We start from the raw sequence: 14,958 nt of genomic DNA, 5'->3' as shown, positions 1-14,958 counted from the left end.
CCGCAGTCAGTGTTAGAGCACGCTCACCAGGACCTCCCTGGTGGTCCAGTGGCTGGGACTCGGGGCTCGCAGTGCCGGGGGCCAGGGTTCGGTCCCTGGTCGGGGCTCTAGACTCCACATGCCACAACTAACAGCTTCACATGCTGCAAGTAAAGGTCCCGCATGCCACACCAAGACTGAAGATCTCAAGTGCTGCAACCAAGACCCAGTTCACTCAGTTCAGTTCAGTTCAGTTGCTCAGTCGTGTCCAACTCTTTGCAACCCCATGGACTGCAGCACGCCAGGCCTCCCTGTCCATCACCAACTCCCAGAGCTTGCTCAAACTCATGTCCATCAAGTCAGTGATGCCATCCAACCATCTCATCCTCTGTCGTCCCCTTCTCCTCCCGCCTTCAATCTTTCCCAGCATCAGGGTCTTTTCAAATGAGTCAGTTCTTCGTATCAGGTGGCCAAAGTACTGGAATTTCAGCTTCAGCATCGGTCCTTCCAATGAATATTCAGGACTGATTTCCTTTAGGATGGACTGGTTGGATCTCCTTGCTGTCCAAGGGACTAATTAGTTAATTATTTTAAAAGAGAACATACTCATCATCTCCCAAAGAAATCCCTACCCCCAGGCCTAGACAAGCACCCATCCACACGTTGCCTCTACAGACTTAGCCGTCTGGATGCTTCACATAAAGAGGATCGTACAAGATGTGGCTTTCTGTGACGGCCCCTCGCCCGGCAGTGTTTCGAAGGCTCACTCTGGCGGCCCACGCCTGCTCTGAGCCACACTCCCCGGCATCGCCCATGGCAGCAGGTGCTGACAGCCAGGCTCTGCCACCGCGTCCACTTACTGCGCCGTTAGAACCCCGATCTCTGGCCAGGATTCGGAGGTGCCCTTGAAGAAGAGCTGACCTCTTTCAAAAACTGGCATCCTGCTGCTCTTGAACCCACCAGGACAGCTGGACGAGCGACCCTGGCTGAACATCCAGCTAGCACTGCTCAAGAGTTGGGGTGTCAAGAGGCCACGATTTCTTTCATCGACAAACAACCAGACGGCGTTACATCGCACGAGACTTTCCACCCTCTGCAGCAGGAACTTCCCAAATCCCCTGCTCTCAAACTGATTCGAATCTGCTTTCGAGTTTCACTTCCTGTTAGGGTTCAGACTCGTTTTTTTTTTGCCCAGTTCTCTGGTAACTCCACCAACAGCCATCCCGATGCATGTCTGGAAGCTTGTTTGCAGGTGGGCGGGATCGCACAGAAACCCGAGCTCCAGCAACGAGCGGGGACGGACGGCCACGCTGCACAGGGAGGCCAGGCCGCTGGGAGTGTCGCTGGGCACGTGATGTTGAGATGGACGGTTGTTTTAAGCAACCGTTCAGTAGAAGATACTGCAACTCATGGTTGGTTACTGCAGAACGTCTCCTTGAGTTTATAAAAATCTGCACCTACTTTAACATACACGACCACGCACTCGTTTTCTATCGCTGCTACAAGAAACTGCCACCAGCCTGCTGGCTTAAAACGACACCAACTTAGTTCCCGATGGTTCTGGAGGTGCAGAAGTCTGGCAAGAGTCTCACAGGACTGAAATCAAGCTGATGGCGGGCACGTCCTCTCCAGAGGCCCTAGGGAAGAATGCCCTTCATGTCCACCCTAGAAACCGGGGTCTGCCTGCAACCTGTGGCCCTCGGCCCCTTCCTCCAGCTCCAAGCCAGCAGTGACCAGTCCAGCCTTTGCGGCTGCGCTGCTGACACTGACTCTCCAGTCTCCCGTCCCTTTCAGTGACCCTCGCGGTCACACTGGGTCCACCCGGATCATCCAGGATGAGCTTCCCAACTAAGCTCAGCTGATGAGCAACGTTGATTTCCCTCTGCAGCGTAACCTAACACCTTCACAGGCTCAGGGGGTTAGGACGCAGACACCGTGGGAGGGATCACTAGTCTCCTGAGCATAAACAGTACGCTTCCTTCATGAGGATGACGGATAGGGCTTCCCTGGTGGACCAGCGGTTAAGGATCTGCCTTGCAGTGTGGGGGACACCAGGTTCGATCCCTGGTCCTGGAAGATTCCACATGCCGTGGAGCCACTAAGTTGTGTACCGCACGACTGAGCCTGTGCTCTAGAGCCCACGACGCACAACTACTGAAGGCCGTGTGCCCAGAGCCTGTGCTCTGCAATGAGAAAAGCTCCTGCGTGAAGGGCACGCATGGCGGGCATGAAGGCCACGAAGGGCAGCCATGAAGGGCAGCCCGCACTCGCTGCAACGAGAGAAAAGGCCGAGCAGCAGCGAAGACACAGCACAGCAAAGCCAAAGTAAGAAAGAAAATAAATGATTGAACCTTAAAAAAAAAATGACAGAGAAGTCAAACCCAAAGAGTAGACATTACATGACTTAGAAGATCTTTTATAGAATCCGTCTGTATATACACTGGGTGATTGCAGATAGCTGTAATTTCCTGCCCAATGCAAATACCGGAGCTCACACACAGCTGTCTCCTGGCCCATCCCAGAATCCACTAATAGACCCCAATACTGAAGACTGGTATTCAAGACTGAAGAACAGTCAAACTCAACCTAAAGAGTGAATTTTGTACGTGAACGTGAAACACACATGGGGTTAAGTGGGCACAGGCCTCAATGCTGAGTGGGCAGCTCAGCCTGGCCCTGCAGTGCCAGGGGAAACCCTGCCTTCCCAGGCCTGAGGGTCCCACACAGACACAGACATGTTGTACCCTGTGACCCTCTAGGAAGTACTCTAGAACATTCCCGTCTTTCCAGGACTGATCTTTCACTTGAAACAGAAACCCAGTCAGAAGGACCTTCTGTGGCTAAACACGTACTTTCTCTGAAAAGCAAAATTCAATTAATCATGAACAGACTGTAGGAAGTTGATTTTGAAACTCTGGGGGTGTCTCCCCCAGCAGCAACGACACGTCAGGGCATGGATGATGCTCTATTTGTCCTGGAATCTCCCAGTCTCAGCTCAGTTCTCTGGAATCCCAGACTTGGCCTGAACCATCTCGGTACCCAACTCCTAGGGAGTTGAGACAAAATTTAAAAGCAGTGTCTCTGGAGAAAATGGAGAAAGGGGCCCAGGATGGTGTCTCCATGGAAGGCAGTTGATTACAAAGGTCCTTCCAGTCTCTGCGACCTTTTTGCCTTTTGCGTACAAAGGTGAGTGTACCCTGAAGTGAGGGCAGCTTGGGGGACAGGCTCCCCCAGACTTCTGGGACCCCTGGACAGCACTACAGGAGAAGTGAGCCGAAGGCCAGTGGCAGCCTTTTTCTGATGGCTGGGGGGCCACAAACAGAAAGCCAAGGGGTCTGTCCACACCCTCGGGTCATGAAGTCACCTCCTGTTACCAAGGCAACCACTCAACAGGCCTCTGTGGTCTAAGAGGGGGACTGCAAACACCTTCCATGTTCCTTCTCGGATCCCCCCTCCCAGACGAGTGTTTCAGGAAGGAGGGCCCCAGAGAAAGCATCCCCCAGAGTCAGAAGGCTGAGGTCTGGCTGCAGCTCCGCCCCTGGCTCAACTGGTCCACAGGGAGCCGGCTGACCCCGCCCACCGCCTTCGCCTCCAGGCCCACCCACAGGGGCCCGGAAGGAAGCAGGTCAGATCGCCTGGTGAATGTGCGACCTCCAGCTCATTACTGAAGCCTCTGGGTCTTTGTCCACAAGGTGGGGGTGACCGTACCCCTTCTGGTGCTGTCGGTCAAATGAGACGGAGCGTCTGATCCTCGGGGGCTCGGAGCACGTTCCTACTTCCTCTCCCCACCCGACCTGCCGCCTCTGCCCCCCCACACCGCGTGCAGCCCGCGCTCTGTGCCAAGTCCCTTCAGGCGTGTCCGACTCTGCGCGACCCTACAGACTGAAGCCTGCCAGGCTCCTCTGTCCACGGGATTCTCCAGGCAGGAACATCCCACCTCCCATCAAATCCTGCTTGAGAATCGCCTATCACGCCCGAGCACGCAGGAGGCAGCGTGGGTAAGGCACCCAGAACACCTGGCAGTGACATCCTCACTGAACAGGAGCCGTGATGATTTCCGCACGATCTGGTGCTCGTGTTTACACCTATCTGACATGTTCCTGAGTGTTCATTTCATTCCCTCGACTAGAGCGTGAGCACAGAAAGTCCAACAAAAAGATGGACCCCTGGTGGCTCAGGCCAGCGCTCAAAGCCTGTAAGACCTGAAGACACACAGACAGGCTACAGCGAGCGTGGTGTCGTCCAGTGAGGGGCCAGGGAGAGCTGGCCCGACTTCTCGGGCGGTGACCAGTGTATCCACAGGGATCAGGCAGCACTTTGCAGCCTTTCCCATCGCAGCGCACGGAGGATGTGGCATTAGCAAGGCGCCCTGGGACATCTCACTCGCCTGACTCAGGATGCCAGTGCTTGTATCTGCAAGGTGCTCTGGAGGCTTCCGGCCCAAACAGGCTGACAGCAGAAGGGACCAACATCTTAACTTCTTCCAAATCCACGTGGGAGGTTGTGGCGCAAAGCCCCGAAGCTGCCCACACCAGAGCCGGGACCCGAGCCCGGGTGCGTGTGATGCAAGCTCTCAGTCCTGGAAGGGGTGGCAGCTGAGGTCACTGAGGTCACCTCCTCTTCTCCTTCTTCCTTTGTGTCTAACAAAACATCCTATTGAAAATACCAGCCCATCTAGACAGTACTTGGGCTGAAGATTTAAGACAGTATCCACACAACAGGGACTGTCGAAGCCCATGCTTGTTAAGAAAAGCAAAAAACCTCAGGGAAGCGGGTGGGGTCATTTGTTCCACTGTCCCTCCTCCCTCGGAGATACTCATTTTCGGGGTCTCTGCTTAGCAAGGAAGACCTACATATTTTGTCATCCAAAGGCGGGTTTTCACTATAGTGCTTCAAAACAGTTTAAGACTGACGGTGGACAAAACTGAGCCTTTCTGGGGGTGTCCTTGACCTTGGATCCCCACCTTGGAGAGGCCACACAAGCCAGTGGACGAGGCGTGAGGCTGGGATTCAAAGAGGAAGAGGTTCAGAAGATTCTGGCTCCTTTACCTACTAGCTCAGCCTCTCTGGGAAAGGGTTAACCTCCCTACACTTCAGTTTCCTCGGTTACAGAATGGGAGTAAGAACAACAGTACTTCTGCCATGCTGGCTGGAAACAAAGCAGGTGAAACCCATGCAGGCACGCGGAGCGTTCTCCACAAATGTGGGTCTGATCATTAGGTGTCTCTCATCCCAATGAGGGTGCCAACGCTTAGGCTCTCGCATATGACTTCCTCTGAGGAAGTACAAGTATTCTCTCTATCGACAAGGTACGTGGCGTGTTAGGCAAACATGCGTAGCTGTCACACCCACTAGAATCCATGGCTCTGCCCGACTGGAGTCACACAGCCAGCCCTCTCTCCTGGCTGCCTTCCTCCAGAGGCTCGGAACACAAGGGGATCTCCCAGAGAACACGCCACTCGTGTTCTGACAGTGAACACTGATGAAAGACCCTCCCGAGTACCCAGAGCAGCCCAGGGATTTCCCCGATGGGGGGACCAGCCCGGGAGGACCTGGAGTGCTTCCCGGACTGAGCCAGGGCACGGCTAAGTGCTCACCACACACCTGCGAATGCTGGACACCTCCCACCAGCCCCTCATGTCCACCCCACCCCTACCTCCTGCCGACTGTCACCCTGAAAACAGCTCTTAAATCTACCCCCTCCACAACCATCAGCCTCATCCAGTCTCATGCCTGGAGTACTCCAGAGACCTCATAACTGGTCTCCCCAGTGGACGGGGCAGGACCAGTGGGGTCCCAGTACCAGACCCCAAGAGCTGACGGCTAATATCCAGGAATTTGGAGAGAAACGTGGTCAAGTTGCCAGTGGTTTGAAATAAGCCGGGTGGGAGTTGTTACCCCATAGAAGTCAGGGCGTTTTTTGGCTGGGAGCTGACTGCCCTGCCCAGCACTGCCTGGGCCCCTTCCCATGTGTCCCCCCCCACCCAAAGCGGGGATCCCTGCAGCGGCACCCACCTTCTGCATGTCAGCCTCCTTTGCCCCCGGCTCCCCTCTCAGCCCACCTGCTCACACCTGCTGGCCAGGACCCACCCTCGGCAAGGGCTCGGAACAAGCCACCCCCTCAGCCTGGACCCTCTTCCCACCCTCCCCACCTGCCAACTCTCAGGTTGCTTCTTCCTCCTGCCAGGCGATGCCCCCCAGGGCAGCCTTCCAGACCCCCAGACCCGGGCCCCGGTGTAAGGTCTCACCGCCCTGGGGTCCCTCTCCCGGGTCACAATGACCATTTAGTTGGGAGCTTACGTTTATAATGCTTGATTAACGGTGCTTTCCTTTTTCCAAAAAAGGCCTTCATCAAACAGTGGCTGACTCTTGTGCACCCGATACATGCACAACATAGAGTTTCCGTGAGGGAACTGAAAGAGCCCCAAAGGCAGACAGGGTCCGGGCTGACAGGCACCCTCCTCCGCAGACGCACGGGCCGCGCGGGAGGCTGAGGAGCTCCGGGAGAACCGACCCCCGACCGGCGGTGGGCCTCTGACTGACCTGCTGGAGCCCGGAGGGGACAGGCAGGGAGGGCAGGGGCCCCAGACGGCGGGAGGAGAGCTTGGCTTTCAGTTCGTTTTTTTTTTAAATAAGGTTTTTGAGCAGGAGAAGAAACTTGAAATAGAAGACACACACACACTCTCTCTCTCTCGGGCTCGCAGCTATAAAGCCAGAAACAGCCTCCATCTAACAACCATACCCCAAGCCCAGAGAGCCCATAGGGGCCCTCGGGGGTGGAGACGGCAGACAGTGGCCCACCCGAGATGTGGCTGCCTCGGGACGCGGGCTGGAGCCGAGACTCTGAAGGCCCCGGCCCGTCTGAAAGCGCCCGGCCCGGGTCTGCGTAGGGCTGAGGAAGGAGCTGAGCTCCAGGAGTTGGTGATGGACAGGGAGGCCCGGCATGCTGCAGTCCACTGGGTCACAAAGAGTCAGACACGACGGAGAGAACTGAACTGAGGAAGGAGCTAGCTCTTCCGTCCTGATGCCAAGGCTCTGGTTGCACCCCCCACTCCCCTGCCCCCCAGCCGTGGGGTTTGCTGGAATCGGGAGTTTCCCAGGTGACTGTGAGAACTACCATCTGCGGGACTGTCCTCTGGCCCCTACATTCCTCCAGGGGCTGCTCCACCCATTCAGAGCTCCACGTCTTCCAGCTGATAGGGGAGGGTGGGAGTCTGAGATGACCTCTGCCGTGACTGGCCAGAGGCCGGCATGACTCTTCCTGCTGGCTGCAGCCAGGCTCCTGGGAATCCGTGTGAAATCCACCATCTCTTCAAGCCCAGAAAGATGCTAGAGGCCCTTGATTAAAAAGTGGGTACCTTCACTCAAGGGCTTCAGTGTGTCTGAATTTTGGGTCAAGAAGCTAGTATTAGCTATAGGGTGAGTGAGGGTTCCCCCGAGCAGAGATCTCCAAACTCAGTATAGGCAGGGGTTACTCAAGACAGGAATCCAAAAAAACATACACAGGAAATGAAGCTTTCCTGCTATTAACTGTGCAGCACCGACTCACAGCGTGTCAGGTCCCATGTCACTTCTAACACTCGGGGGATCCCAAGGACAACGGGCCTTCCACCAGCAGGGGCGGACAGGGGCAGGTGGGGACACGCCGGAGGTTCCAAGTGCCCCACTTATGAAGAAATATGGAGAGTATCATCCGATTTCAGTAAGTTCAGTTCAGCCGCTCAGCCATGTCCTACTCTTTGCGACCCCATGGACTGCAGCATGCCAGGGTTCCCTGTCCATTACCAACTCCCAGAGTTTACTCAAACTCATGTCCATTGAGTCGGTGATGCCATCCAACCATCTCATCCTCTGGCAACCTCTTCTCCTCCTGCCTTCAATCTTTCCCAGCATCAGGGTCTTTTCAAATGAGTCAGTTCTTTGCATCAGGTGGCCAAAGTATTGGAGTTTCAGCTTTAGGATCGGTCCTTCCAAAGAATATTAAAGATTGATCTCCTTTAGGATGGACTGGTTGGATCTCCTTGTAGTCCAAGTGTCTCTCAAGAGTCTTCTCCAACACCCAGTTCAAAAGCGTCAATTCTTTGGCACTCAGCTTTCTTTATGGTCCAAGTCTCACATCCATACATGGCTACTGGAAAAACCACAGCTTTGACTAGACGGACCTTTGTTGGCAAACTAATGTCTCTGCTTTTTAATACGCTGTCTGAAGTGAAGTCGCGTCGCTAAGTCGTGTCTGACTCTTTGGGACCCATGGACTGTGGCCTACCAGGATCCTCAGTCCATGGGATTTTCCAGGCAAGAATACTGGAGTGGATTGCCATTTCCTTCTCCAGGGCATCTTCCCAACCCAGGGATCGAATCCCGGTCTCCCACATTGTAGGCAAACGCTTTACCGTCTGAGCTACCAGGGAAGCCCCTATCTAGGTTGGTCATAACTTTTCTTCCAAGGAGCAGGCATCTTTTAATATCATGGCTGCAGTCACCATCTGCAGTGATTTTGGAGCCCCAAAAAATAAAGTCTCTCACTGTTTCCTCATCTATTTGCCATGAAGTGATGGGACCAGATGCCATGATCTTAGTTTTCTGAATATTGAGCTTTAAGCCAACTTTTTCACTCCTCTTTCACTTTCATCAAGAGGCTCTTTAGTTCTTCTTCACTCTCTGCCATAAGGGTGGTGTCATCTGAATATCTGAGGTTATTGATATTTCTCCTGGCAATCTTGATTCCAGCTTGTGTTTCATCCAGCCCAGCATTTCTCATGATGTACTCTGCATATAAGTTAAATAAGCATGGTGACAATATACAGCCTTGACGTACTCCTTTCCCAATTTGAAACCAGTCTGTTGTTCCATGTCTAGTTCTAACTGTTGCTTCTTGACCTGCATACAGATTTCTCAGGAGGCAGGTCAGGTGGTCTGGTATTCCCATCTCTTGAAGAATTTTCTACAGTTTGTTGTGATCCACACAGTCAAAGGCTTTGGCATAGTCAATAAAGCAAAAGTAGATGTTTTTCTGGAACTCTCTTGCTTTTTTGATGATCCAATGGATGTTGGCAATTAGATCTCAGGTTCCTCTGCCTTCTCTAAATCCAGCTTAAACATCTGCAAGTTCATGGTTCAGTACTGTTGAAGTCTGACTTGGAGGATTTTGAGCAATACTTTGCTAACGTGTGAGATGAGTGTAGTTGTGCAGCAGTTCGAGCATTCTTTGGCATTGCCTTTCTTTGGGATTGGAATGAAAAGTGACCTTTTCCAGTCCCGTGGCCACTGCTGAGTTTTCCACATTTGCTGGCATACTGAGTGCAACACTTTCACAGCATCATCTTTTAGGATTTGAAATAGCTCAACTGGAATTCCATCACCTCCACTAGCTTTGTTCGTAGTGATGCTTCCTAAGGCCCACTTGATTTTGCATTCCAGGATTTTAATAAAAGGACTCTCATAAAATGGATGAGTGGTTTAAAGAGATTCTTGTGGAGAATTTCAGTGCATGTAACACCAGGACAAACAGGAATATGGAAGCCCTAACGCTTGTGGGGTGAAAAATTCATGTGTCAAAGACATTAAGAAAGAAAAGAGGATCTATGAGATGTAAAATCGGCCTCCAAAATTCAAAATTACAAAAATTACTTGAAACGCGCATGTTCACCCACCATCCTCAACAATAATTCTCATTTTCGTGTGCCTGTGTATAACTCTTGCTGTGAGGTATTGCAAACAACACTGGGAAGACCCCATAACTGGTAAGTATTTAAAATGTTTTTTAAATTAACTTTTAAAACATTTAAAAATATTTTCACACTTTAGACTTTTCTAAAGTATGAAAACATGTTTGCATTTTTCAAAACATCTAATACATTAGTACACAATACATTAGTAGGTGATAATAGGTTAGCAAAGATAGGCAATTTTTTAAATATATATTTGCAGCTAAAAACTTAAACTTTTTTTAACTATTTATTTAGGTGATATAGTCAGTAAAACTTGGAGACCACTAACCTAGAGTCAGCTTAGGGCCTTCCCAGGCCCTTTCTCTCCCAAGAAGCCCAGGGCCAAGATGAGTCCCATTTACAGGGAGGGTGGGGGAGACTTAGTCTGCACCCCCCAACCGTGCCGCACCCCGGCTCCTCCCAGCAGCACATAGCCTACCTGATTGTGCCATCGGATGACGTTCCCAAATCCCCCTGTCCCAAGCCGCTCTTTCATTTCCCAGGCCCCACATGTCTGGGTTGGTAGGGAAGGTGACCAGCTCATACTGAAGTCCGGCTAACGCTGCAAGCAATGTGGAGCGGGGGGACAAAAGGTGATGGTTAAGGAAAAGTGGGACTCGAGAAGATGGACAAGGTTAAGAGATGCCACAGCGCTTCGATGGGAAAGAAAAATCGGAACTGATTTTTCATCTCCGTACATAAAAGCAGGTGGCTGGGTCTGATTTTCGTTTGGGGAGCCAAGTCCTGTCTTTCGCAACCCCCCCCACCCCACCCCGAAGCTGTATGGAAGCAATAGGGGGAGGGGTCCCGCCCAGGACAAGACGCCCCCGCGCCCAGGACCTACCAGGGGATCCCCGGGCTGAGCCCCCGCCCCGCCGCCTACCCGCTCAGCCCCCCGAGGCTCCGACGAATCACCGCCGCGTCCCGGGCCCCCGCCCGGCACCACCCCGCCGGGGCCTCCCAGCCCTCCCCTCCCGGGAAGCCTGGGACTCGGGGCCGGTCATGCGCGTGTCTGGGAGCCTCGGAGACTGGGGGCGGGTGACACCGGGGGCGCCAGCCCGAGGCACTCACCTGGCGGCGGGGCGCGGGCGCCGCCCCGAAGACATGAACGTGCGGGGCCCTCGGAGCCGCCAGACGGGCGCCACTTCCTCAAACACTTCCTGCTCTGACGTCAAGGGACACGTGGGTCGCGGCCTTAAAGGGACCGCCGGCCTTAAAGGGGCCGCCGGCCCAGACGTCACCGCCCCTGCCCGGTGACCGACCCCGGGGAAAACGCCCCCGTGTGCTCTAGACGTGCGATTTCTACCTGAGCGCTTTCTGGGACAAGGAAGATGGGGATTTCCTCACCCGCCCCGGGGTCAGCCTGACCACGCTTCCTAGACTTTGAAGTGGGGGAATTTCCCGATCCCCACCCCCCACCGCCGCTAGAATGGATTTAGGGACGGTTTACAAGAATTACCCTGGGCCTGCGGCTTTTCCGGCTGCAATCCCTCCCCTGGTCTGGAGACTCCTGGGCTCATATTGAGAATGATAAATCACACCTGTAGTCCCTAGGCGTGACAACCTCCGCTTCCCCTTTTAAAAAAATTAAGAAGAGCGGGGGGAAATCTAATAGTGTAACGCAAAACTGCAGGTTCATCCAGTAACGGGCGGAAATATGAGACTATCTCTCAGCCTGTTAATCCTTCATCTCCTACCTGCTTGGCATCATGATTCGATTTGATTATTGAGTTTCTCAGTTCGAGGGCAACATATTAGCAGACAAAGGTGTGTGTGTGTGTGTTATTACTCAAGCAGGGATAAAGTATCAAAGGCAATCTGAAGATGATAGCTAACTTTACAGAGTGACAGAGTGCTTAAAAAGTCAATCAGTTCAGTTCAGTCTCTCCGTCGTGTCCGACTCTGTGACCCCATGGACTGCAGTACACTAGGCTTCCCTGTTCATCACCAATTCCTGGAGCTAGCTCAAACTTACTGCTGTCCAGTTGGTGATGCCATCCACCCGTCTCATCCTCTGTAATCCTCTTCTCCTGCCTTCAGTCTTTCCCAGCATCAGGGTCTTTTCCAGTGAGTCAGTTCTTTGCATCAGGTGGCCAAAGTATTGGAGCTTCAGCTTCAGCCCTCAGTCCTTCCAGTGAACACCCAGGACTGATCTCCTTTAGGATGGACTGGTTTGATCTCCTTGCTGACAAGGGGCTCTCAAGAGTCTTCTCCAACACCACAGTTCAAAAGCATCAATTCTTCGGTGCTCAGCTTTCTTTATAGTCCAACCCTCACATCCATATATGACTACTGGAAAAACCATAGTCTTGACTAGAAAAGAAGTGGAGTCGCTTGGTCGTGTCCAACTCTTTGCGACCCCGTGGACTATAACCTATCAGGCTCCTCTCACCATGGGATTTTCCAGGCAAGAATACTGGAGTGGGTTGCCATTTCCTTTTCCAGGGTATCTTCCCAACCCAGGGATCGAACTCAGGTCTCCTGCATTGCAGGCAGATGCTTTACCATCTGAGCCACCAGGGAAGACAGACCCTTGTAAGTGCGTGACACTAAATTCTGTACTTAGGTTTCCTCATCCAATCCTCAAGGCCACCCTACAAATTGGACTGCGTTATTATTATCTCCATTGTACAGATAAGACTGAAGCACAGAGAGAAAAAGTCTTCATCCCAAAGTCACAGGCTTTTAAGTGGATAATGATCTGATGTTCAAACCCCAGCAGCTGTTTTTGAGGGCAAGTTTTTAATATGTAGCTAAAAGTAGCATACTAGTAAGTTCAGAAGGATTTTAAATCCAGGTACTGCTGTTGACTACCTCTGGGACTTTAGGGCAAGTTATTCAGACCACTCCAAGCAGCCAGTTGCTCTTTAAAAGGCAGGCAACATGGATGGACGGACTTGGAGGGCATTATGCTTAGTGAAATATGTCAGAGAAAGGCAAATACTGTATGATATCATTTATATGAGGAATCTAAAAAAATACAACAAACTAGTGAATATAACAAAAAAGAAGCAGAGTCACAGATAATAGAGAACAAACTTGTGGTTACCAGTGGGAAGAGGGAAGGGGGAGTGACATGATGGGGTAGAGAATTAACAAACTACTATGTATAGGATAAATAAGTTACTGAGGGTACATTGTACAGCATGGGGAATATATTTAATATTTTGTAATAGCTATGAAAGTGAAAGTCGCGCAGTCATGTCTGACTCTTAGTGACCCCTTGGACTATGCAGTCCATGGAATTCTCCAGGCCAGAATACTGGAGTGGGTAGCCTTTCCCTTCTCCAGGGGATCTTCCCAACCCAGGGATCGAATCCAGGTCTCCTGCGTTGCAGGCGGATTCTTTACCAACTGAGCTAGAGTATAATCTGTAAAAATTTTGAATCACTATGTTGTGTACCTGAAACTAATATTGTAAATCAACTATGGTGCTTGGCGCTAAGTTGCTTCAGTTACATCCCACTCTCTGTTCCCCCATGGACTGTAGCCAGCCAGGCTCCTCTCTCCATGGGATGGATTCTCCAGGCAAGAATACTGGAGTGGATTGCCATGCCCTCCTCCAGGGTATCTTTCAGAGCCAGGGATCGAACCTACATTTCCCGTGGCTCCTGCGTTGCAGGCAGATTCTTTACTGCTGAGCCACTGGGAAGTCCCCAGATCAACTATACCTCGATTTTAAAAAATGTAGACAGCGTAAGGTTGAATTGCATTAAATGATCATTTTTTAAAAATAAAACGAAACCAGTTGAAACATCAGCAACAAAGATTAGCAGTTTTATGTGGTTCAGCCTGAAAGCAGCAGAACGCACAAGTCAGAGATGGGAGGGGCTGGGGAGCTTGTTATGAAGGACAGGTGATAAGATGATAGAAGCCGTGCCTGACATAGAGGAACCTGGACACAGCCTGGGTCTGAAGTTAGCTCTTAGGAACAGGTATCAACACAAGCGGAGGAGTCAGCGCAACCAGGGTTGACCCAGGCGTGCCAGGATGCTCAGAGTCTCGTCCTTTATGCTATTGTCTCTGCTAAACAACACACTTGACCTCAAAGCAGAAGGAGAAAGGAACATGAGTAAATAGTTGTAAAACACTTAGAATAGTGCTTGACATGTTTTCAGTGCAATATGTTCCTTTAATAACACAATTTTTAAAATAAATTTATTTTCATAAATAAGATTTGATTGAACTCATATGGGTGCTGGGCCCAATGTAGAGTCTGGTTCCTGTGCGACATCACAAAAGATTTCCTTTTAATCCTGTCCTCTGAAAATCACTGTCCCTGAGAAACTTAATGAGACATCCATTGAAAAGTTCACTCTGTGCCACTATAATTTAAGCATTCTCACTTGCTCAGCTCAGAATAACTTTGTTTTCAACTGAATATAAATCTCTCTGATAAGTCACATATTGCTGGATTAAAAAAAAAAAAAAAAATGACAGGCCAGGAAGGAGTCTCTGGGTTTTATCACATCCCAAGATGTTTATCTTGTTAAACCCCTTATTCCCTCCAGATAAGATGTACTCACTGCCTACATCAGGTCTTCATCCTGTTCTAGAGATGAGTGAGCTGATTATTTACACAAATGTTCAGATGAAGAAGAAAAATCTTCTTCTTCCTGTTTTGAGGCTGAGGATGCTATTTTGGGTAATCCAGAAGCACTGAGCAGCCTGAGTGCCTGGCACAACCCTGGGTACCACTGTACCAGGGGCTCCAGCTCTCATCAGAGGTATCTAGAATCTTACTGGAGGCATGCGACTCCCTGAGAGTTACCTCGATGAGAGACGGGGACCAAGCCATACAGAGTCCAGTGCTAATTTGTTCTGCTGTAGAGGCCTTACGGCACTGCTGATAAGGATACCATTTCCGAGGGGGGTATTTTACAATAAAAAAATTCTTCAGCGGGTAACTCAAAGATAACTATCCTCTGGCTCCGTCTTTGAGAACCAAGCAGAACTGAGCTCCTTTGAGTAAGGAAAAGACTGTTTTCTGAGCAATCTGGAAGCTGACTCATACATAGTAAGAAAAAGCAGATTGAAAGATAGGAAGGCGATAAAACAGCCCCTGGGCGGACGGAGGAATTCCCCAGGCCCCCAGCCCCGGGAGTCAGCTCTGGTTCAGTGATTTCAGCAATTCTTTCATTATTGTTCCAAGTTTGTCTTATCCCAGCCCTGCAGGGAGAGGACTCTGCAAGTCAGGACCCATTCCTGCAACAAACAAAAATTCTCTTGTCACAAAGGTTGGAAAACGTGTTTAGTTGGAGGGCGTGAA

The 14,958-nt window shown here is 51.3% G+C and overlaps 1 protein-coding gene across 2 annotated transcripts in view; it reads right to left on the bottom strand.

The window, feature by feature from the left end:
* The window catches only part of IKBKB (inhibitor of nuclear factor kappa B kinase subunit beta), a 50,629-nt gene extending 39,746 nt beyond the window's left edge, over positions 1-10,883 (bottom strand). Inside the window, exons 1-2 of one of the 2 annotated variants that reach the window (XM_043454697.1) lie at positions 10,761-10,883; positions 10,129-10,251 (exon numbers count right to left, since the gene is read on the bottom strand). In XM_043454697.1, coding sequence (XP_043310632.1) covers positions 10,129-10,233 — 105 coding nt within the window. In that variant the 5' untranslated portion in view covers positions 10,234-10,251; positions 10,761-10,883. The remainder of the gene's footprint in view (positions 1-10,128; positions 10,252-10,760) is intronic. The other variant, XM_043454695.1, reaches the window with a different exon arrangement.
* Between the last annotated feature and the right edge of the window lie 4,075 nt (positions 10,884-14,958).

The sequence above is a fragment of the Cervus canadensis genome, chromosome 31 (genome assembly GCF_019320065.1).
Source record: "Cervus canadensis isolate Bull #8, Minnesota chromosome 31, ASM1932006v1, whole genome shotgun sequence".
NCBI classification, from domain to species: Eukaryota; Metazoa; Chordata; class Mammalia; order Artiodactyla; family Cervidae; genus Cervus; species Cervus canadensis.
The sequence above is the reverse complement of the archived record's forward strand: the minus strand, read 5'-3'. Positions and strand labels throughout refer to the sequence as shown.